Source organism: Astyanax mexicanus, chromosome 5, assembly GCF_023375975.1.
Source record: "Astyanax mexicanus isolate ESR-SI-001 chromosome 5, AstMex3_surface, whole genome shotgun sequence".
Classification (NCBI taxonomy): Eukaryota; Metazoa; Chordata; class Actinopteri; order Characiformes; family Acestrorhamphidae; genus Astyanax; species Astyanax mexicanus.
In genome coordinates, this window is record NC_064412.1 from 29,217,728 (window position 1) to 29,242,044 (window position 24,317).

Here is a 24,317-nt window from a genome sequence, read left to right on the forward strand (position 1 = left end):
GAAAACAGTAGCCACATAGAAAAAACATACCATATACAGAAACCGTGCAGAGAATCATACAAGGGAAGGCCAGAAGAAGAGGTAGACAGAAGGCAAAAACGATAAAGAGTCCAGGTCAAACACGGTAAATGCAAACACAGAGGAACAGGCAAAAATCGGCGTCGAAAAAACAAAGAGAAAGGTAATACACAGAAAAAACAGAGACAGGATAACAATAACACTTCATAATGAGGGCGAACCAATAATACTCGGGACAGGTGTGCGTGAGTGAAGCTCTTTTATAGTGCTAGTAATCAATACTCAGGACTTCCAGGGGGGTAGCATGTGATGTGTCATGTGATCGGGTGTCTGTGTGATGTCAGCGTGTCGTGCGTTCTGGGTAGTGTAGTTGGAGGACTGAGATTCTCTGTTAGAGCTGAATATGTTGTGATCTCCCCAAGCTCAGACTCATCACCCTGTTGTCAACTTTAAAAAAAAATCTAAATAAGGGGACTATTGGTCTGGGTCAGCAAAAAGTTCAGTATGACAGTTTACACCCTTTTATTTACATTTTTTACAACTCTTCTCTGATCATCAATCTGAGATAAAAAAAAAAAAGATTACAGACCTCATAGCCAGAGATTTATAGCACAACAACCTTTACAACAACCTTACTATCTCTACAAGAATATTTACAATCTCTACAAGAACATCTATTCAAATTTCAGGAAACTACAGTGTGCAATAATTCTTTAACCAAAATTTGGCAGGTGCATACATTTGGGCACCCCAACAACAAAAAAAAAAACTGCATCAATATTTAGTAGATCCTCCTTTTGCAGTAATAACAGCCTCTAAATGCTTCCTATAGCGTCCAATGAGAGTCTGGCTTCTGGTTGAAGGTATTTTTGATGAATTCTTTTTTACTAAACATCTCCAGTTCAGTCAGGTTTGTTGTTTTCCAAGCATGAACAGCTTGCATTAAATCACACCACAGGTTTTTAATAATATTTAGGCCTAGGGTTTGAAATAATCATTCCAGAACATTGTACTTGTTTCTCTGCGTGAATGTCTTAGTAGATTTTAAGCAGTTTTTTTGTCACTGATTCTTAAACATTGCTCTCAAGAATCTGTGGATATTGACATGAATTCATGAGACCCTCTACTTTAACAAGATTTCCAGTACCTGCACTGACCACACAGCCCCACAACACAGTGGAAACACCACCAAAATTTACTGTGGGAAGCAGTAAAGTGATTGTCATGCTGTGTTCTTTTTCTGCCATGCATACCACCCTCCAAATAACTCAATTTTAGCTTCATCAGTCCACAGCACCTTATTCCAAAATGAAGCTGGCTTGTCCAAATGTGCTTTAGCTTTAGCATACCTCAAGTGACTCTGTTTTTTTTTTTTTTTTTGTATCCTTCCTTTTAAACCATGATGTTGAACAGTCTTCGTTTCAGGTCATTTAAGAGATGTTTTGAGGCTCCTATCTTGCCACTAGTGTTTTCCTCTGAGAGCACAATCCAGATTACATTCAGCTGGTGTACCTGGCTGTAGGAATTCCTCAGCTAGGTGGGGTTAAACAGGGTTGATTCTAAGATCGGCAGATGGGTGGACATGCTGAAGCAGAGCTGGAGATTTCCACTTTGGGCTGTTGAGTCATGTTACGCTCTTAAACATTATTCACCCACTTCTGTTTCCTTATAGAACCATGAAAAGCATCAATTGAAATGCAGTTAAACTATGATAAAGTAAGGCAATTTAGGGCTTACTCGATTGCCAAAAGCTGTACATCTTCCAGAGTTTGGGACATTGGAACTACAATCTTTTGAGGGAAGATGGAGTTCAATCCAACACCACTGGTATGAGTAACAGAGATGTTCTTATTGAAGAGGCCGTAGTTCTCATAGCGCTCAAACCAGCCTCGGTTTAATCCTTTAACAAAAAAAACCAATCAGTTTGATGATACTCCTTAAGCTAGAAGGTAAGTCCTCCCTTAATATCGAGATCTGTGCATGCGCAGTAGCCATACCAAGCTGGAAAATCATGTTTTTTGTGCATTATGGAGCCAAATCCTTCAAGAGGTTCATGAGATAAATGTCAGATTGAACCAGTGAATTAAAAAAAAGACTTTTTTCCATTCATAGAGATTGGAGCCTGGTCTTGTATGATCGGCAGCATTGCAAATATGGACACAAGGTAAAGTGATGTTCCTATAAAATCTTTGGAACTAACCATCCAACATTAGCTGAACATGAACTAATGCTAGAGACGAAATATTTCAGGCGAATTTTAACATGCCTTCTAACAACACTGCAGTTTTTCAGCTTTTTTTGTTAAACTGAACACTTACTTCAGAGTAATAATTTAAATCATAAACTCATACAATGAATCAACAGTGCTACACTACACAAATGTGGATGACCCAGCAGCTGCCGCAGCTTCTCGGAAGGTCATGGTTCCATCCCAAAGCGCCTAACATCCAGCTGTTCTGTCTATAAACTGTTCCCAAAGTTGGCTAGTACCATTTCCCTTAGGGAAAAAAGGAAATGACAGATATGGGCCTTTAATTAAGAGCCAACACAAACATTTAAGCCATAAAAGCTGAACTCCTCAGCAGAAGGCGTACAATGACAGCATGTTATCTTGCTTCTAGGTTGTAAGCCACTTTGTAGAGTTGTAGACTTTGTAGAAACACCTACTGCTGGCATCTGAGCTACTTTCTGGAAGGCTAACACCCCAGTAAACACAACACGAGCTTCACATCAAAGCCTAAAACCATCAGACACGGTGATCATAGTCACCACCGGCAAGCGCCAAATCCATTTATATGCAAGACAAAAGGAAGCAGCATCTGTGCGATGTCCGTCCTGTCAAGATTAGCTGGGATTACAAGGAAGATTATGCTAATCGGGCAAAATGATGGTGCTGGTAGCATCAGAAACATATTGCTAAATTTATGTCCCCTAAAAAACTGTCCCTTTCTGTTGTGTAACTCTTTAGTGTCCTCTATACCACGTTGATTCAGATTGTAGAGGGATTGCAGTGGTGTGCAGAAGTCTGCGCACCCCGAATGAACTTCCATGTTACTCCAAACAGCTAAATGAGTATATTTGTTTATATATTTTTAATGTTTATGGTAAAATCAAGGGAAAGTCCCCCTTTATTATCAAGATCTGTGATGGGGCTCTGAGTGGTAGAGCGGGTTAAACGCTGCCACTATGATCAGGAGATCGCTGGTTCGAATCCTGTTCATGTAGCTTGCCACCAGCTAACAGAGCCCTAAGAGAGCACAATTGGCCTTGCTCTCTCTGGGTGGGTAGTTAGCACTCTCTTATTAAGAAATGTAAATAACTTATCCATTACACAGTTATTGCTATCTCCTTCACAAAAAACAGGGAAGTACCAGCATTAAAATATTTTAATCATAAATCAAATTAATATGACATTGAAAAATAACAAACCGACTACTATAAATATAATTTCACTTTGCATTTTATTTACATTTTAATATCCGCTATTAAAAGCTTGAGTCTTAAGAAGAAGAAATTAATTTCCTTGATTAATCCAATCCAATAATTTTTTTATATAACTTATATCGTCGCTGTCCAATGAAAAAAAGTATCTCCAATTTTGACGATTTTTAGTTTACTACATATTTTGAACAGAAAAACTGTCCCTAACACCGTGCCAAAATTTCTTAATAAACACAGACCAATAGAAATACTTTAAAATGACCTGAAATAAATTAGTTTTACATTGACTTCCATTGAAAGTTTAGAAGGTTTTTACTCTCTCTCTCTTGTAAAGTGGCTGTTTTGGAGATACTTGTTTTTTTTTCATTGGACAGTGACGATATGTACCCTTCTGCTTTCACTCTTGCTTTGCAAAGTATTGCCAACACACCCTTGTTTATTGCATATTTAGCCTTAATCTTAATCTGATTGCTATTGTGTAGTAGAATCCTGTTTGTTTCTGTTGTTTTGCTATGTGTCTTTGCTCTTTTGATTTATTTGCCTGGTTTTGATTGTTGTACTGGTTTTGACTCCTTGCTTATCTTACATGACTTTTTCTTTGTCTTGTTGTTGGTCCTATGTTTGGTTTGTTTGCTTACGAGATTCTCTTGCTTTAAGAAAAAAAAAAAACCTCAAATATGCTTGAATATTTTAGGACACTGGCCAATTTAAAAGGTCATCGCCACAGATAATAGCCTCCATTTCATAAAAAGCATCCCAAAACAGTGTTATCACGGATGACTTTTAAAGGTCTCTCTCTCTCTTTGTTTAGTCGCAGAGTGTCATGTAACTATTGCCATCTAAATCACAGCCAGTTGAGAACAATACCATACCATACCTAATTCTAGATAGTAAAAAAGGGAACATAAATCCTCAAATCCCCACTGCAGTTGTAGCTCATGCAGCAGTGCTAATAATACAATGCTAATCTTTCACTGAATGACTGGAATTTCAATAGCACATATCCTCGGTAGGGACAGGCTTAGCCAATTGGCTGCAGAGCCAGTCCTAGCTGTGTTTAGAGAGCCATCTCAGCAGCTAAGTGTGTTTCTGGCTCCTGCTATAGTCACTGTTTTTGAGGTGCAGTTATGTTGCCGCTGTTAGCATGCTTAGAAAAGAGTGAATTAGCCAATGGATTCCTCTTAAACTTGCTCCAAATGCAAGAGAGCTGGTTGGCAATGTTGTTGTCTGCCTGGATTTCTGGAAAGTCTTTTTTTTTTTTTTTTTTTTTTTTTAGCATAAATAAGACCCCTTGTCCAAATTGAGCAACAAAAATGTTTTGCCTTTGGTATCCTTTAAAACAATGCCATTTTCTTGAGTAAGATTTAAAGATGTGAAAATCTTTTGATGTAAAGGTTTAATACAAATAGTGAGTGTTTTGATTCCACACTAGTACTGCACTAGAATGCCTGAGCCAAGAACTATTTAGGAACCTTTACCTTTCAGTCATTTCCAGTTCTAACCATTTGAGTGTTTTTTAACGAATAGATAAGATAAGATAAGATTAGATAAGATAAGATAATCCTGTATTAATCCCACAATGGGGAAATTTACAGTGTTACAGCAGTACAGAGGAAAGGACAGAGAAAAAGGTGAGGAAAAAATATAAACAAATAATAATAAAAACTATGTATACAAAAACAATTACAGGAAATATATATAAAGACTTAAACTTAAAGAGTTCTATAAAAAGAGAGAAAAACAAGAAAAACAGCTCACAAAGAGCAGGAGCTGCTGTAACTGGCTGCCACTCGAGCGGCGCCGGAAGTGAAAAATATCCCATATATCACCCAATTTTCCCAAAATGGGTAAGTTCTCATATGGAAATGCAATATATGACAGATATGCCCAGACAAGCTGCTTTATTTTCTCATTTTAGCAATGATTTTATTACTGTACCTCTAATTCTTCTCTTCACTGCTGACACTGAGACTTATTCTAATGTTAAACTGAGCTAAAGGCTGGCGTTGCCATGTGGGTCAGCCAGACATAAGTGTTTTGAATGTGTAGGAAACAGTATTCACTGCTCTCTGGCTTTAACTGTAATTTCCTTAAAGAAAATACATAATAGTTACAGAGTTCTCTGTGTTTTTGTGTCTTTTTCTAGTTATTATGATTGTGAAAGTGTGAATGTGCTGTGTGTAAGTGTGTAAATGCTGCAGTAGAGAGTGCAGTAGCACAATCTGTTCCAGCACTGTTTAACATCACATTTCATCTCATTACATTACATTTGGCAGACACTTTTGTCCATAGCAACTTACAATAATGACGTACATAGAGTAATAGAAGTTAAAGGCAAAAAACATCTTTAGATAGGGCCTAAAGGAGGTCAAAAGGGAATGGTGGGATAGAGGAGTGAAGGAGAGAGAGAAGGAAATGAGGTTAGAAATAGGTAGTTAGTGTTAGAGGTGTTAGGAGAGTAAGTGCTCTTTGAAGAGCTCTGTCTTCAGGAGTTTCTTAAACATAGCAAGGGATGCTCCTGATCTGGTAGTGGAACTCTGTATTAGAACAGTATTTACTACAGAAAAAGACTTAAAATGTAAAATTACATTTTCCAATATGTATATTGTGGGTTCAGAAGTCGCTTACCCCAAGTTTATCTGTTGTTGCAGTCTACACTTCATTTTTCTCTAAATTGTCCCTGTATTTGAGCTTATATGCATCATATAAAACAGAAAATAAGTCCTTCTTTCATTTTCAAAACCACACTGCTAAGGATATAAATAAAGTACGATAGAAATAAAATGGATAGGTGGGGACCTCAGACCTCCATGTCTATAACTGGTTATAACTGGAAGAATTTGTTCAGCAAATCTATTTGTAGCTTGCAGACCCTCTGTCAATTGCCAATAATCCGGAGATCTCTGGTTTGATTCCCAGGTCATGCTGTATGTCATCAGCAGCCAGAGTCTGGGAGAGCACATTGTCCTTTCCTTGTTCCCTCTGGGTATGTGATTTTGGTCAGCACAGGTGTCTGTTAGCTGAGGTATCATAGCTGGGGAGCTGCGCTTTCCTCTGAGTGTGTTGGCCACACAGTGATGCTGTATCAACAGCAGTTCAAAATGAGGCAGAATCTGGATTCACATGTATAGGAAACGTGTGTTAAACTTCAGCCCCTAGTAAAGAGATGGGGGCATTGCTTACTGCAATGCAAAAGTACTTTACCAGGTAGGTTTGAAAATAAAGGTGACAACTAAACTAATTAGATAGTAGCCATGGGAGAGTTCCAAGGCAAAAAAAAAACATCTTGATGATTCACAGGACTTTAGGAAAATATTCTTTGGACTGCCGTGGCCAAAGTGGAACTTTTTGGAAGGTGTGTCCCATTACATCTGGCGTAAAACTAACACATACTTTTAGAAAAAGAACATTATACTGAACTTAAAACATGGTGGTGGTAGTGTCATGATCTGGGGCTGCTTTGCTGCTTCAGGGCCTGGAAAACTTACTGTAATAGATGGAAGTAATTGTGCTGTTTATCAGACAATCCTGATAAAGAAAGCCTGGCCATCTGTTTGTGACCTCAAGCTCCGGCGTATTTGGGTTCTGCAGCAGGACAATGATCTAAATGAAGATTTTCGAGTCTGATTTAGATGCTGTGGATGATCTTAAACATGTGGTTCATGTTGAAAAACCCTCCAATGTGGCTGAAATAAAACAATTCTGTAAAGAAGACTGAAACAAAATTCCTCCACAGAGATGCGAAAGACTCAAGTTATTAGGTTTAGAGGTCAAACAATTTTTCACACAGGGCTAGAATGGTTTGGAAAGATTTTTTTCCCTTTAATTTTCACACATTTTCATTTAAAAAGTGACTATTTTATGTGCTCAGGTTATCTTTGACTGATATGAAAGTTTGTTTCATAAGCTGAAAAAATATCAGTATGAGAAAAAGCAAAAACAAATCAAATAAAATACTTTTTCACGCCACTGTATATAATAAATGTAAAAACTGTAAAAATATGCATTAGAATCATACAGATAAAAAAGGCAGTGCGAAGATATATAAACAATGAATAAAACAGTGTGTAAGAGGTGCGGATGTCAGCTGAGGGTACTGAATAAATATGTGCATATTTAGATATTTAGTGATGAGTCGGTGGGGTAACAGGTCTTCCAAAGTGTGAAGATAATAAGTTATACTTATAAATATATTTAAAAAAAAAATGCTGTAAATCTTCTGACTGGAGTGACTTTTGGCCTTCCAGGGTCAATGTTCACCACTGGCTGCCAGTTTAACACTACTATCACAGACATAAAGCCTTACAAGACACACACGCACACACACACACATACACTCACACACACACACATATATATATATATATACACATACAAACAAACTATAAAACCAAACTGAACTTTGGAGCCGGTTTTTTTTTTATATATGCACTGTGTACCCAAACCACACCCCAACTCGGAATGGCCTAGAATACAGGATACAGCAGTGAAGGCAGTAAAGGTTCTGTTATCAGTAAAATGCATCAGTCTAATATCATGTAGCGTCTTGTTAGCAGGACAGTAATAATTAGTTTCCATGCTTAGGGCTGTTGTTAAGAGAGTGTAAACGTCCGGTAAAGGTCATCATTAAATCATTCAGCCATTAGCACAGGAGGTCCCCTGCAGTCAAACACAATAGGAGGAAACAGAGTCAGAAATACACAATGATTTCCTCTGGAGCCGTCCTGCCTTCTCTCACTCTATCTCTCACTCTATCTCTGTTTTAAACACTCTCTCGCTTCCTCTGCCGTGACCTACTAAAATAGAGTTTTATGTATATTTCAAAATATCAGTACAGTATAAATGAATATATTTTAACATACTTTTTTTTTTTACATCATTTTTTTTACATCTCAATATATGTTTTGGTTAAATTAGACTTACACCAATCGAGCATAACATTATGACCACCTCCTTTTTTTCTCCACACTAATTGTCCATTTTTTTAGCTCTAATAATCATAAAGCAGAACCTTGTAGTTCTATAAACCACAGTTTTGATTATGGAACTACATTTATAGAATTAATATTTTAATTATTGTACTGATCATTAATTGTAGTTCTATAATCACTCTGCACACCAATTAAGCATAACTTTATGACCACCTCCTTTTTTTCTATATACGAATTGTCCATTTTTTCAGCTCTAATAATCATATAGCAGAACCTTGTAGTTCTATAAACCACAGTTTTTGATTATGGAACAACATTTCTAGAATTAACACTTCAATTATAAAACTAATAATTAATTATAGTTATATAATTACTCTGCACACCAATCAAGCATAACATTATGACCACCTCCTTTTTCTCTACACTAATTGTCATTTTTTTCAGTACCACTAATCATAGAGCAGCATTTTATAGTTCTATAATTACTCTGCACACTTTATTATCTCCTTTCATCCTGTCCTTCAATGGTCAGGACCCCACAGGACCACCACAGAGCGACAGTTACAATGTATTATGTAGGTGAGCTAAAATGGCTGTATGATTAGCTGATGCACTACATTTTTTTATGCTGTTAGTCAAGTTTGCAGGAGGGTTTCTGTGTAAGATTTTACTACTAATTTTATTAAGCACAGTAACTTGTGATCTTTTTTTTATGTTTTTTGCATAATATAAAACAGCCCTTTACACCGCCCTGCAGAAAAACACCAGCATATACCAGCAAACATGAGCAGCACCAGGCCAGTAATAACAAGTTTACACCATTTTTGGTAAAAATGGAATTCATGCTGGTGTTTCTTTCAATATACTAATCAATATCAATTATTGTAATCTACAGTGTTTTTCCTTTTACTGTGAACTTCCCTTTTTGTGGAATTTTTGGAGGTATTGATGGGGGATTTGTACAATAGCAACACAAGATTGTTTAAAGTGGAGATACATTTTTTGGGTTTGTGGTGTTTTGAAAGTTCATGGGAGGTTTTGCTTTTGCCTGTATTTACTTAAATATATGTTTTTAATAGACAAGTAATCCTGAATTAACTTAAAGTAATTAGTTTATGTTATGGTAAAATGGTAATCCATTAGATTATGTTGCTGTTACATTTTTGAAATGGTAATCCACCTATTGGCACAGAACGACCTGACTTAGGGCCCCATTTTAACGACGTATAGCGCACAGGTCAGTTGTGCATCACGCAGATTGATTTAGGGCATGTCTGTGTGTCTTTGGTATCGTGAGGGCACAAAAAATAAACTTTGGTCAGTTTAAAACGCGCAAAAGGCATAACCTAATTCTACTCATAGGTAGTGTTGGGTGTGTTAAATATAACGTAAAATAAACCAATCAGTGTGCCAGTTATCATTCCCTTTAAGAGGCAGGTGTGCTCTACCTTTGGTGCATTGATATCTTAACAATGTAGTGCTTTTGTGTGTTGCGCTGTGAAGGTACACAAGCATGTGTGTGTTTAACAAGCAGGCGCTCCTGCATGAAGATAGGATTGGGCAGCTGACTGTTGACTGTTGTCAGGGTTTTAATCAGTCAGTGGTGCACCTGTACTTCCCACCGCCAAGATAGAAACACGCCAGAAATTTGCCTGAACACTCCTCACTTCCTGACCATCACGCCCATTGGTGTAGATTTATTCGTTTATTTAACTCAGACGCTATTTTAACGGCACGTTGCAAGGCGTGAAAATAGACTGTTGAAGGGATGTAAGATAACAACGAGCATCACGACACGCCTTACGCCCTACAATAGGGCCTTTAGTCTTGACTCTGAAGAAATACAGAAATACAAAGTAACTGTGCATTAGGGTACATACATTTATGGAAAATAATTGTTTTGTGTGACTACAAAGGATGTTTTTTATTACTTCTTAATTTAAAAAAAGATGTCTTTTGTCTAATGGTGAGTCTGTTAAGAATATATTGCATTATGTTATACTTGTAATACACTTTGTAAGGGTCGCTATCTCCTATAGTACAACAAGGAACCTCATAAGACCTTTATATAATGAGCTGAATGAAGCATACCATAAAAGTGTGTCGTAAAGCTGATTTAAGCTGTGATTTGTCATTACTGCACTGTAAATCAGCCACGACTCAACAGCCACAGCAGCAGCACAGCAGCAGAAGCAGCTCAGGGCAGATAGCGGAAAGCCGGGGTTGCGGGTGCTTTCCTGACACAGCCTCACACCCCTCCACTCCCCCACTCTCCTAAAGTGCACGCTCACTCTTCTTTAAAGTTCACTCCTGCTTGAAGAGTGCCGGTGGCATTTGAAGAGGTGTCGTTTAGGGCGGGGCTGCAGAGCAGAGCTGTTAGAGAGGCAGCCGAGTGCCTTCAGGGACTGCACTACCTATTACTCTCCACTAAATCTGACCTTTTATTTAATCTACTGCTACACCGCAGGAGGTGACGGAAAGCTGGCACTTACTTCACCGAACGGCCAGATCAGGCCTTCAGCCCTCAGGCAGCAGCACAAACCAGCCATGAAACAACCCGTTAAAGACCATTAAACAGCTGTGAGTGTCAGGAGCTGGGGTTAGTTTTGATGCCGCTGTCAGAAATATAAGAGGGTATAAAAATGAGTGTGTGAGTTTAATGCGTAACTTTTACAGGAAGAGAAGACTTTTCAGATGTTCAAACAAAAGCTGTGGGATAAAAGAAGGTCCTGCTGGTTTTTAGTGGTTATTGATCACATTGATCACTGGACTGGACTGGACTGGGAACTAAATTAGATTTTTATCAAAACCAGCTCACTGCAATGAAAACATACAGTAGATATAATGTACCTGAGTTATGCAGACATACCAAGTTGCATGTATATATATATATATATATATATATATATATATATATATATATATATACAGAGGTTGGACAATAAAACTGAAACACCTGGTTTTAGACCACAATAAGTTATTGTTATGATGGACAGTTCTGGTGGAAACAGGAGAGTTGAGGTGTACGTTGAATTCTGCCGTGTTTGGGCAGCCGTGCTTTTATGTTTTTTGGATAGAATCCGGGTTAGCACCCGAACATCCCTTTCAGACAGCTTCCTCTTGCGTCCACAGTTAATCCTGTTGGATGTAGTTCATCCTTCTTGGTGGTATGCTGATATTACCCTTGATACCTTGGCTCTTGATACATCACAAAACTTGCTGTCTTGGTCACAGATGCGCCAGCAAGACGTTCACCAACAATTTGTCCTCTTTTGAAATCTGGTATGTCACCCATAATGTTGTGTGCATTGAAAAAATTTGAGCAAAACTGTGCTCTTACCCTGCTAACTGAACCTTCACACTCTGCTCTTACTGGTTACTGTGGTTAAAATCGCCAAAGCTGTTAAAACAGATATTCCTGCATTCCATGTATGCAGATTTTTTTTTTTTTTCAAAAATCCCATGACACTTTTTAATAAAGAGTTTATTTTTTATCTTTTTATGGTGATTTTTTTCCCCCAGTTACCATAACAGCCAATAGTTTCTAACAGTTGATCAATAAAAAAGTTTGAGCCAAGCCTGTAGAAGAGTCAGGAGTAATAGAGTAATTGCTGCATTGGTATGTTGGAATTTAAAGCCTTAAATCTCTTAAATGGACAGGTTTTCTTCCATTGCCCGCCAGCTGAATCCATGTAGTGGCCCTAAAGGTCTACTGGTTAGCTCAATATAACTCCTCCTCATAGTTTCATAGTTACCATTGTAAAGCCCTGGAAATGGCCTAATTTCCAATAAAATTCAATTTTGAAAATAAAATACTAAACAGTGTATACATAAATGTAAATGTATATGTACAACAGTTAGACATTTTGGACATTGCATATATAAACGTATATACAGCTCTGGAAAAAAATAAGAGAAATTATGAGTTTTTTTTATTTTATCAAATTGAAAACCTCTGGAATAAAATCAAGAGGAAGATGGATTATCATAAGCCATCAAACCAAGCTGAACTGCTTGAATTTTTGCACTAGGAGTGGCATAAAGTTATCCAAAAGCAGTGTGTAAGACTGGTGGAGGAGAACATTGTTTAATGTAATTAAAAACCAGGGTTATTCCACCGAATATTGATTTCTGAACTCTTAAAACTCTATGAATATGAACTTGTTTTTTGTTGCATTATTTGAGGTCTGAAAGCTCTGCATTTTTTTAGGGAGGAGAGGATAGGGATGAAACCTCTCTTCCATATCTAGTGTTTGGAAATTGGAAATCAAAATCCTTTGATATATGTTTTACATCTTTGGTACATTACTGATTTATGATTATTAATCAGATCTTATCTGCTCAACAATTTTTGCAAAAGTCGTCCAAGCTGGACACATATAAAATATTAAGAATATATAAATATAAATGTGTGAAAATAAAAAGTGACATAATGATTTATGTGATTTATTTGTAGTCTGAATTCTTGTAAATATGATAAACAAAAAGAAACATAGTATTTTGGTATCAAACCCTTATGGTAAAATCTCAAATACTGGAATATAACTTGGGCAGTGTTTGAAGATGACGTCAGGCAAAGATGCAAAAAACACAAGGACACAAAAACACAGCTGTTTTGGTTTTGACACACACAAGAAGTCTGTTTTTTTTTACTCTCTTGTTCCTCATGAAGGCTTTGCTGATTAGTTAATGAGCTGAATACAGAACTGAAGTCTGGAAATAACCGAAGTTTCTTGTTTAATCAGCAGATCTGAGTCTTCAAATATTTGGTCAGGTGTGCTTCACCTGCTTTGGAAAAGTAAACTGCAGCCATGTCACTGCTTTGGGACACAGGCCTCAACTTGTAGAACTGCCTCCATTAATTATAATTTCAATGAATCACATGTGACTATATGGAAAAATAGGTCTTAGTTTAAATACATAAGATTTTTTTGTGTTTGTATCAACCATGTAATTCACACATGTTAAGTTATTGCACAGTGGGGAAAATAAAAATTTGATACACTGGAAAATTTGATGTCACGCTGTGAGCAGGAAGAGGACGCAGAGGCAGACGCAAAAAACAAACGAACAATAAAACAAAACAAGGAACAAAATAAACAAAGAAACACTAAAACTAAAACTGAAAACGAGGAACACCGAGAACAAAGGAAAACACAGGGAACAGCTTAACAGACATAACAACTTAAAAAAGAACCGACACTGGAACAGAAAACACGCGGACAATAAATACAGACAGACAAGAGGGGGTGGAGCTACAAATGAACACAGGTGACAACAGTAAAGGTAAAGACATGGATGAACACTGTGGCTACACAGAGCTACAGATGAACACAGACAAAGCACACAGGGAAATGACAGTCAGGGAAAAGGTAAACAAACACAGAGAAACACGAGCACAGCCGGGAAACACAGGGAAACAGGGCAAAGATGTCTTCCCACCTACAAAGAATGGAGAAGTCTGTAATTTTTAATACAAAAAAAAAAAAATCACATAGCATGATTTTACAATAGTTCATTTGTATTTTATTGCATGAAATAAGTATTTGATCACCAACCAAGCAGCAACCAAGAGTCCTAGGTCGTACAGGCCTGTTTTTCTTTAGGAAATTATCATATTCTGCTCTCATTAACTGTATTAATTGCATCTGTTTGAACTTGTCATCTTTATAAAAGAAACCTGTCTGTACACTCAATCAATAACAGAAGTGGAAAGATCATACTTTAGGGTGCTTTTCTGCAAAAGGGGAAAGGACAACTGTACTGTATTAAAGGAAGGATGAATATGATTATGTATTGCACGAGTTTATTCAACAACCTCCCTCCCATAAGAAAGAGAAATGAAGATGAGTTGTGTCTGAGTCTTTCAGCATAACAATGACCCAAAACACACAGCCAGGGCAACTAAGGAGCGATTCTTTAACTAAGAAGCATTTTAAGACCCTAGAGTGGCCTAGCCAGTTAACCCAACAAAAAAAAAAAACCTCGGAACCTGAAAGATCTGGGTCAAGGTTGATGTTATGGTTGAGTTTGCGTTGGATTTGGCAACATTGTTTCAATGTTGTACGTTGAAACTTTAATAAACCATCCAATAAACCAGCTCAGTAAAACTAGAAAATCATATGGCTAACAGAGTGTTAACAGAGTGTAAATGTACATAAACTTACAAATCACAACTTAAACATAATAGAACATGAACATATCCCCTATATGGTAATGAAATGGTGCCACATTAAAAGAAATTACTGCAAATGGAAGTAAAAACACTTTTTCATTCCTCCAACTAACCGTTTTTTGAAATTGTTTGGTGATGAAATGTAAAATGTTAATTCAAAAGGCAGAAGGTTGAGGACATTATGTTGATTCAACGTTAAAATTTTAACGTTTGCACAACCATTCAATATTAAATGTCATTTCGACGTTAAAACAACAACAGACATTACTTCAATCATATTTCAACCACATGTCAATAGTAAGTTCTGTTTTTCTGTTGTATCCAATACATGTTTCATGTGATAAAAATGCTAATTAATCACTGTGTTGTTTTCTGGATTTTTAGATTCTGTCTATTGAAGTGAACAATATGACATACCTTTCTATTCTTTGTAGGTGGGAAAACTCGCAAAATCTGCAGTAATTAACCAGCTAGCTATGTAACTAGTGACTAGTCTAAATCCTCACACATCAGGTTTTCAAGAATAAACAGCATCAGAAGAGTCACTGTACAACACAAAGTGAAGAAATCCATAAATACACATGAGGAAGAAGCTGGTATGTTCTTTAAAAAAAAAAAAAAACTTATTTAAACAGTAAGGTGAGCAGCAGGTCAATCAGATATTATACAGTTACCTGAACTGAATGTGGTCAGTCAGGCCTGCAGCCAACTTCTGCTGTAGACTGAAGTTAAACTAACATTAAACAAATCCACCCATAAGAATTGAAGGACTTTCCCATTTCCACTGCCAGAGACGCTTTCATATTTCATATGTATTAATAAGTAACACTTTATTTGGAGTCTACCGACACAGGGGATTCATAACTGTATAAGTTTATGTACTTTTTTTTTCGCACTATAAGGTGCACTGGATTATAATGCACACTATCAATGAATGCCTATTTTATGGTGTATTTTTATAGAAAAAGCACACTGGATTATATGGCGCATTATGCGACACTAGTAAGGAAGAGGGGTGTCACCATGTTTTCCTTCTAATTCATCAGCTCTCGCTTGTAAAACTAAGCTAAGTTAAGTAAACAAAACTGTAATTCTTAAAACAATATCTACACAGATTCCTCTCCTGAATACTATTTATTTGGGTAAGATTTCCACATTTCCACTAAGGCTAGCTGCGGTTAGAGGCTAATGCCACCCAACAGCGCTACACTGAGAAACTCTAAGTGTTCCAGTAAGCCAAAGCGATATTAGCTACAGTCCAATATACTCCCCTCTGAACAGCGAGCTAGCGCTTAGTGCAGTTAGCAGGTAATGCTAATGCCGCTCCAGCTGTGATTGCCTTGGTTAGCAGCAGGCTACAGGCCGATAATACTCGTCTCTGTACAGCAAAAGAGCTAGAGCTTAATGTGGTTAGCGGGTAATGCTAATGCTGCTCCAGAAATGCTATCCATGGTTAGCAGCAGGCTACAGGCCGATAATACTCACCTCTAAACAGCAAAAGAGCTGGCACTTAGTGCGGTTAACTCTTAATAAAGTTTGTTAGGGCCATTTATATTTATATTATAGTTTACAAAGCATTTTAATATTTATCTTCATTTGAAGTTTTAAGTTGCATTGTGTCTTAATCATGTTTATACAAGGTTTTATTACATTTTTGACATTTTTGAAAAAAAATATAAATAAAAAGACATGAACTGTAGATGCAAACAGAGAATGCAAATCAAATGCAAATGCAATTCATTATACAGGATAACTCATGCATAATTCAACATTGACATCATCTAATGGTTCATCTCGATCGAGTACTTGAAATCTTTTAATTATCTTTTAATCTTTTAAACAGTGCTTTAAATAATTGACGTGACCCTTTGGTCTAGATGTGAATCTATTTCATTGCATCTGCTGAAAGAAAAAGATCTGTGGGTAGTGAATTGACAGTAGTGAATTGGCTAGTCAGAGCTACTTGCTACTTGCAAAGAAAAAGATGTGTGTGTGCTTTCGTATAGCGAATGTGTGTGTGTGTGTGTGTGCCACCCACTTCATGATAATTACCCTTCACAGGGCCGCAGTTTGATTTCATGAAAACGGCAGAACGTCTCTCAAGTCGCCTCCATTTCACAGCGCGGTCCTGATCAAAGTTTAGCCCACCAGCGCAGCCAGGCCCATTTATCCCCCGCTTAATTACTGACAGCCCAGATTACGGTGGCACAGCTTTTCGCCCATGGCTGTGACTAAAAGAATCTGACTCTCTCACTCTCTCTTTCTCACTTAGTTACTCACCAGCTGCTATCGAAGGCGACTTTTTAAAAGTTTGCACATTGATACTATAAACTACAGTGGTGTAAAAAAGTTAATGCCCCCTTTTTTGCATGTTTGGCATTCTTAAATGTTTCAGATCATCAAAGAAATTTAAATATAAGTCTAAGAAAACACAAGTTTGTTTGTTTTTTTAGATGGTGAGAATGGGCTTCCATATTTTTCCACACCTTTTGAACAAAATCCAAAGCATGCTTAACTGTTAAACATGGTGGTGGGAGGTTTTCTGAAACCTGCACAAGATTGTTCCACACCTTCTGTCCCAAAAACAAAATCCTAGAAACCTCAAAAATAAAATCAGATCAGAAATTAGCTGTTTGAATGTTTAGAGCAGTGCCTTTGTTAAAGCTTTTGTTCTTTTAGGAAGACTCACTTTCAGTGTTTTAAATAGCTTTTGAACAAGATCCAAAACATGCTTATCTGTTAAACATGGTGGTGGGTTTGTTCAGAAATCTGCAGATTTTTGCTCACCTTTTATCTAAAACACAGAATATCTCATCTGTTAAACATGGTGGTGGGTTTGTTCAGAAATCTGCAGATTTCTTCCACACCTTCCATCTAAAACACAGAATATCTCACCTGTTAAACATGGTGGTGGGTTTGTTCAGAAATCTGCGGATTTTTTTTTTTACCTTCCATCTAAAAGAAATGGAATATCCCATCTGTTAAACATGGTGGGAGGAATCTGCAGGGAGATATTTCGACACCTACAAAGTTCAGGATAAGAATTTCAGGAGGATTTTCTGCCATTTTCTGTTTTTTTACCGTCTCAAGTCCTCCTAAGCATATTTATTGTTTCTTGTTGAGGTGTTGTTGAGGTCTGAACTCTTGGGTGTTCAGTCCATTGTTTTAAAAACAGCAGCAGTCTGCATTTCTTTTTTTTGCTAAGATCTTCTTGCTCAGCTATAGTGCACTTTTTTTCACAAACTGGAGCTCGATTTGAAAGCAACAGTTTGAATGGTCATATCAGGTTTAAAAACCTGGAACTTTAATAACTGAGTCATTCTGAATGTGTGTTATGGGGGCCTGCCACTGCAGCCTTCATTGTGAAAGATCTTTGACAGGTTCACGTTGTGGCATGTAGATAACCGGACCAGTTTGACTCCTCCTCTTTTTACTTCCCTTTCTCAGGTGTGTTTTACGAAAGAGCTGGCAGCTATGAAACAGCGGCGGCACAGTTCATTGACTGATCCTCAGTAGGAGCCGATTCTGCTCATCGCTAATCATTAACTTTGGCTGAGGAAGATCACAGGCGATCATTCCAGAGTTGAGCAGAGCCAAGACCGACTGAGAGGAACATCTTTCACTATCAGTTCTGCCTGGTGAGTAATTCTTTGCAGTTTTCACAAGTCACTGATGGAATCATAATAAAGAACAGTGCTATATTCATGTTGTTTTTAATCAATTAAGAGTTGAGTATCATCAAAAACACTGTATCTTAAAAAATGGAAACTTTATAAGAGTAGCTAAACACATTCTTAACTTCATTAGAAGTCAGTGTAAAAGAGCGTTGTAAGAATTATGAATTGTTACAATAATATAAAAAAACAACTGCCAGATTTATATTATGCTACATAAAGATAAGGCATAAAATAATTGGTTTGGAAGCTTTATATTGGTCTGCATGATTAAAGGTTTCTACAATATGTAAAAAAAAAAAAAAAAAAAAAAACTTGTATATGGCTTTAAAAGAACCCTTTAAAAACATTGCCACTTCTGTTAATTGATAAAAAAAATGCAAAAAAGACATAAAGCCTTTTTAGTACTAAAAAGAACCTTTTTACTGTAGAACTACTACTTAGAAAATAAGAACCTTGCATGTCTTTGGTTTGAAAGATAATTAGCTAGTACCTAATCAAATCTAGGTAATAGAAAGAAAAGCAAGAGTTTTTTTAAAAAAAAACTTGGGTAATGGAGATTTATGTTTGAATTTTAGTTTCCTAACAAAATTTTTCTTAAAAAGAAGACTTTTCTACACAGACTGTCTCTACAGACCTTTCTACAAATTATCACCCCAATATAACACAGTCATTTCTTTGTGATTTTATACTGTTTGGAAAAGGTCTTAGAAAGTAAAAGTACAAGATAGAGGGTTTCTAGTCCCTATGTTAAAAAAATACTTTTCTATATGGCTTTTAATAGAACAACATTCAAAATCATTGCCACTACTGTTATTTAAAAAAGAGGTAAACCCTCTTTCAGTCATATAATGAACCTCTTTACCTCAAAACTTAGGAAATAAGAACCTTGCATGTCTGTGGTTTGATAAATAATTAGTTAAAACCTGATCAAATCTAGGTAACAGCGAGTTTTGAGTTAAGTTTAGAGATTTTTTTGTTTGAATTTTAGTTTCCTAAGAATTTCTTTAGAGGAAGACTCTTTAACACAGACTGTCTCTACAGACCTTCTACAAATGACTACCCCAATATAATGTGTTTTTAGTATTTGGGAAAGGTCTCAGAAAGTAAAAGGAAGAGATAAAGAGTTTCTAGTCCCTATGTTAAAGAAAAACAACTTTCTATATGGCTTTTAATAGAACAACATTCAAAGACGTTGCCACTACTGTTATTTAAAAAAGAGGTAAACCCTCTTTCAGTAATATAATGAACCTCTTTACCTCAACAATTAGGGAATAAGAAGCTTGCATGTCTGTGGTTTGATAAATAATTAGCTATTACCTAATCAAATCTAGGTAACAGCAAGTTTTGATTTGAGTTTTGAGTTTTTAGGAAAAAATCTGGGTAATGGTTCAGAGATTTTTGTTTGAATTTTAGTTTCCTAAGATAAAATTTCTTAAGAAGAAGACTCTTCTACAAAGACAGTCTCTACAGAGGACTACCCCAATACAACACATTCATTTATTTGTGTTTTTATACTGTTTGGGAAAGTTCTTAGAAAGTAAAAGTAAGAAAAAAAAAGTTGCTAAATAGCTTTTAATGGAAAAACGTTGCCACTACTGTTATTTAAAAAACTAAAGAGGTAACCCCTCTTTCAGTAATATAAAGAATGCTTTTACCTTAGAACTTAGTCAATGAGAACTTTACATGTCTGTGGTATGATAGATAATTAGCTAGTACCTAATCAAATCTAAATAACAGCAAGTTTTGAGTTTTTAGAACTTGATTAATGGTTCAGAGATATTTGTTTGAATTTTAGTTTCCTAAGAATTTCTTAAGAACGAGACTCTTCTGCACAGACCTTCTACAGACGACTACCCCAATATAACACATTCATTTCTTTGTGTTTTTAGTGTTTTAAAAGTCTCAGAAAGTGAAAGTAAGAGAGAACATGCAACCCTATACCACTCTCCCTCTCCTGGCTGTGCTCATCACTGTGGTAAATGGAGGTAAGGACTTGTTTTAATAAATATGTGTATATTAAAAAAAATATCCAAAAATACAGTTCAGGTCATGCTAAAATATTTGTTGAAAAACAATACAGTTTCAATTACAAAAGTAAAAGATAATGTATATTTAATAATAATGGCTGTCAGGTTCGTACACCTTATATTTCAGAGTTTAGCAACTCCTGCCAAGTGGTCTGTACAGAGTAGAATCTTTTTATGACTCAGCATTTTTTCCCTACATTGTAAATGAATACCAAAGTCATTCAGACACATAAGGAACAAATAAGGAATCATGTAGTAACTTAAAAGTGTTAAACAAACCAAAATACTCCTATCTGGGGAGCCGTTAACTTGTGGTTTCTGAGGCTGGTAACTCTGATGAACTTATCCTGTGCAACAGAGGTAACTCTTCCTTTCCTGGGGTGTTCCTGATGAGAGCCAGTTTCATCATAAAATAGTTAATGTATTAACTGACCTTTATTACTATTATTAATATTTTTATATTTTATTTATTTTATTTTTTTACTTACACTACTTGAGTAATTCTTGCAATAATATGGATTAGAACATTACTCAAATAGGGTTATTCACTGTATACCAACTCTACCTCTTTACAACTTTACGACCGGTGCTCTCAAACACATTAAGAAAACAAGAAATTCAAAATATTAACAGCACAGCTGTTAACTAAAAGCCACTTCTGGTGATTTTCCCTAATAAAAGATGTGCAAAGCTGTCATGTATGCAAGAAGAGCCTACTCTGAAGAGTCTAAAAAATATATATAATGCCTACTTTTATTTCCTAAATAATTCCATACAGTTTGAATGTACATATAATGCTGAAAAAAATACTGAATTCATCTACAATGCAAGAAAACACTATATGACCTACAGGTTGTAGAATAAATAAATAATTGAACAAAAAAGGGGCCTAAAACAGAACCTTGAGGAACACCTCATTGCACTTATATTCTAATTGGTAAGTTAGTTTATTAGTGTTTTGAGGCTAATTCACTTATAGTTGAATTATTGTCCCTGATCAAGAACATGATGATTGCTTTACAGGTGAAATCCAGGTGGAGCTGAGGACTGAAAAGTCTGTGTCGTGTGACTGTCACAAAAACGCTACTCTTGATTGTATCATCATATCAGAAGGCAGCGATTTCATGGTTTTTGGGCTATACTGGGAGAATAAGACTGGAGAACAACTCTGCAACTATAAAACATCCGAAGGAGTACACTCTGATCCTCGCATCCAGTGCCATTATACGCCTGGAAAACTGTCCCTCACCATCTCCAATCTATCTGAAGCTGATCGGGGACAGTACAGCTGCAAATTGTTTACAAACTTCAATCATACAAAGGCTGACACCACCCTGCATGTCTCAGGTGAGTATTTAAAGTTCATGCAGTGACTCAGGAAGAGGGGCATGCGGTTGAGGTTTGGGAGGATTAATAAGGAACCTGTGGGATGTGGTTGGTGTAGCTTCGTGGGTAACAACTTTGCCTTCTTATGGTGAATTCTGAGGTGATCCTGTGCTACAAAATGTTAACAGCTACAGTCGTGTGAGTTTTTTACCCTCTACCGACCTCATCAGTCGCAATAAAATTCACTCTTAACAAGAGCATCAGGAAAATAAAGCTCAAATGTAAATTAAATTGTATGAAAAAAAAAAGATTTAGTTTATTTTAAGTACTATTTCAGTATTTCCTCAGTTTTTAACATGACTTGTCCGTTTTTTCTCTTCACATACTGTCTGTTTTTCAGCTTAAAGATACAAGCTGTACAGGGCTAGGACAGTAACATTTGCTGAGCTATCTTAACCTTAGCATAGCCTTTCTCCAAAATTTGAATTGAATAGCATTGCTGAGATACATTTATGTTTAGAAAAGCGCTACCAATTTAAAGTAATGATTAGCACTGCTAAGGTAAAAGTAAAGTCATTGGCATGTCAGTTGGGTTATTAGAAATTCAACACAGCAATACAAAAATATACTTAGGCTATTTAATGTATCCAGTAGTTTAAAAACAAACAAAAAACAAGAAAAAAAAATATTTTTCACCTTATATTAACATTTGTTCGATTCAATCAATCAAATCATAATCTACAGAAAATAAACCATAGTCCACCGGGAACTAAACCATAATCTACAGGGAATCAAATCGTACTCTACAGGGAATCAAACCACAGTCCACTGGGAATCAAACTGTACTCTACAGGAAATCAAACCACAGTGTACAGGAAATCAAACTACTACATGGAAGGCATTTTGTTACCCATTACTCTGAACCCACTTCTGCCATTCTCTAAAGTTTCCAAAATTTGAATTAAATAGCATTGCTGAGATACATTTATGTTTAGAAAAGCACTACCAAATTAAAGTAACGATTAGCACTGCTAAGGTAAAAGTAAAGTCATTGGCATGTCAGTTGGGTTATTAGAAATTCTAGACAGAAATACAAAAATATACTTAGGCTATTTAATGTATCCAGTAGTTTAAAAACCAGAAAAAAAAAGATTTTTCACCCAATATTAACATTTGTTCGATTCAATCAATCAAATCATAATCTACAAGTAATCAAACATAGTCTACAGAAAACAAACCATAGTCTGTAGGGAATCAAATTGTTCTCTACAGTGAATCAAACTGTAGTTTACAGTGAATCAAACTGTAGTTTACAGTGAATTAAACTGAAGTCTAGAGGGAACCAAATTATAGTCTACAGAGAATCAAACTGAAGTTTACAGTGAATCAAACTACAGTCTACAGTAAAGGTCTTTTTACCTAATACTCTGCATAAACCACAACATCCACTTAATGCCATTTGAACAATGAAAGAAAATCTGTTTTCTTCCTGCAGACTGTCCTGTGGAGCCAGTAGAGTCCTTAAGGACATCATTCTCTGTCAGGACGGTGCCCAACCACGCCAGCCCTTTACATACGAAATGGACATTCTTGGTGCTAACAGCATTCATACTCACCCTTTAATACCAAGCAGCTTTCGGACAATCTGGACTAGAGCAGATTCCAGTGTGCTACTGATTTTGAATAAGAAACCTGATTGTTGATGTTTTTTTCCTAGCATTTGTGCATTTGTGTTCGAACTCAATCCTTCACCAACCAATCAGTGAAATACACTCTCAAAAACAGATTCAAGTGGAAGTGGGGATCAAATTGTGCAATTTGTTGAAATTAGGGCTTATTGTTCTTTCTCTGGAATCCAGGAGCACTGTGGGAATGCATAACAAACGAATCTGCCCAAAATGTGAACTCTGATTTGTGCCAGAATTATCAAAATGTTTGATTTTTTGTATTTTTCTGCTATGATGTAAACATTTTTTTATGTAAATACACCTCAACACACACATATACACTTACCACTTTCCAGGACGTTACGTACAGATTGAGCATATATTTCAAAAATATGCACATATATATCCTATACATATGTTTAACTATCATTTAACGGAAACACATGCCAGAAACACATACGGTATGTAACAGTGTATTGGCCTGCAAACACGTATGTACATACATATATGTAATAAGCAAATTAATGAAAAAAAAATATTAAAATGCATATATGTTAAAATGTATGATACATAACTCCGCTGTCCTTCACTGGAATGCATTACTGTTTTTATTATGTATGTTTGTTTGTTTTTTTTACATTAATTGATTTTTTTACGTGATGTAAAATCTTTTTGCACTAGCTTCCATTCAAAGTTTTTCAAAATCTTTTGATTTCTTATTTTGATGTTTTTTATAGATGAGATGTTATTAAATAAATGTGTCATTCATATATGTTTTTGTATATATTGACAAACATGACACTTTCAAATAAGATAAGCTTTTATGTCAAATATATTTCAATATGTGAAAAATAATGAAAAATATATGATGGCTATAAGACAAATCCATATATTTTATCAGATGACATGTATTTGAAATCTATATTTTGCCAAATATATGAGTTTTCTGTATTGGATGGGTTAGTTGGGGACAGACTCTTTTACATAGAACAACATTTATATGTTTCACTTCAGTGTAATCTTGGGTGTAGCTTATAATGTTATTTGTTTAAAGA

At 36.1% G+C, this 24,317-nt stretch overlaps 1 protein-coding gene across 1 annotated transcript; it reads left to right on the forward strand.

Moving 5' to 3' along the window:
- Positions 1–18,001: 18,001 nt before the first annotated feature.
- Positions 18,002–24,032, forward strand: LOC103026114 (V-set and immunoglobulin domain-containing protein 1). The gene is made up of 4 exons (XM_049479286.1): positions 18,002–18,203; positions 20,132–20,227; positions 21,293–21,616; positions 23,091–24,032. Exons 2-4 carry the CDS (start codon positions 20,170–20,172, stop codon positions 23,216–23,218), a joined length of 510 nt encoding a protein of 169 aa, XP_049335243.1. The 5' UTR covers positions 18,002–18,203; positions 20,132–20,169; the 3' UTR covers positions 23,219–24,032.
- The last annotated feature ends 285 nt before the right edge of the window (positions 24,033–24,317 follow it).

Coding starts and splice junctions, on each gene's coding strand:
- LOC103026114 (XM_049479286.1), top strand. CDS start 20,170: ATGCAACCCTATACCACTCTCCCTCTCCTGGCTGTGCTCATCACTGTG. Junction 20,228..21,292: donor CATCACTGTGGTAAATGGAG/GTAAGGACTTGT, acceptor ATTGCTTTACAG/GTGAAATCCAGGTGGAGCTG. Junction 21,617..23,090: donor CACCACCCTGCATGTCTCAG/GTGAGTATTTAA, acceptor TTCTTCCTGCAG/ACTGTCCTGTGGAGCCAGTA.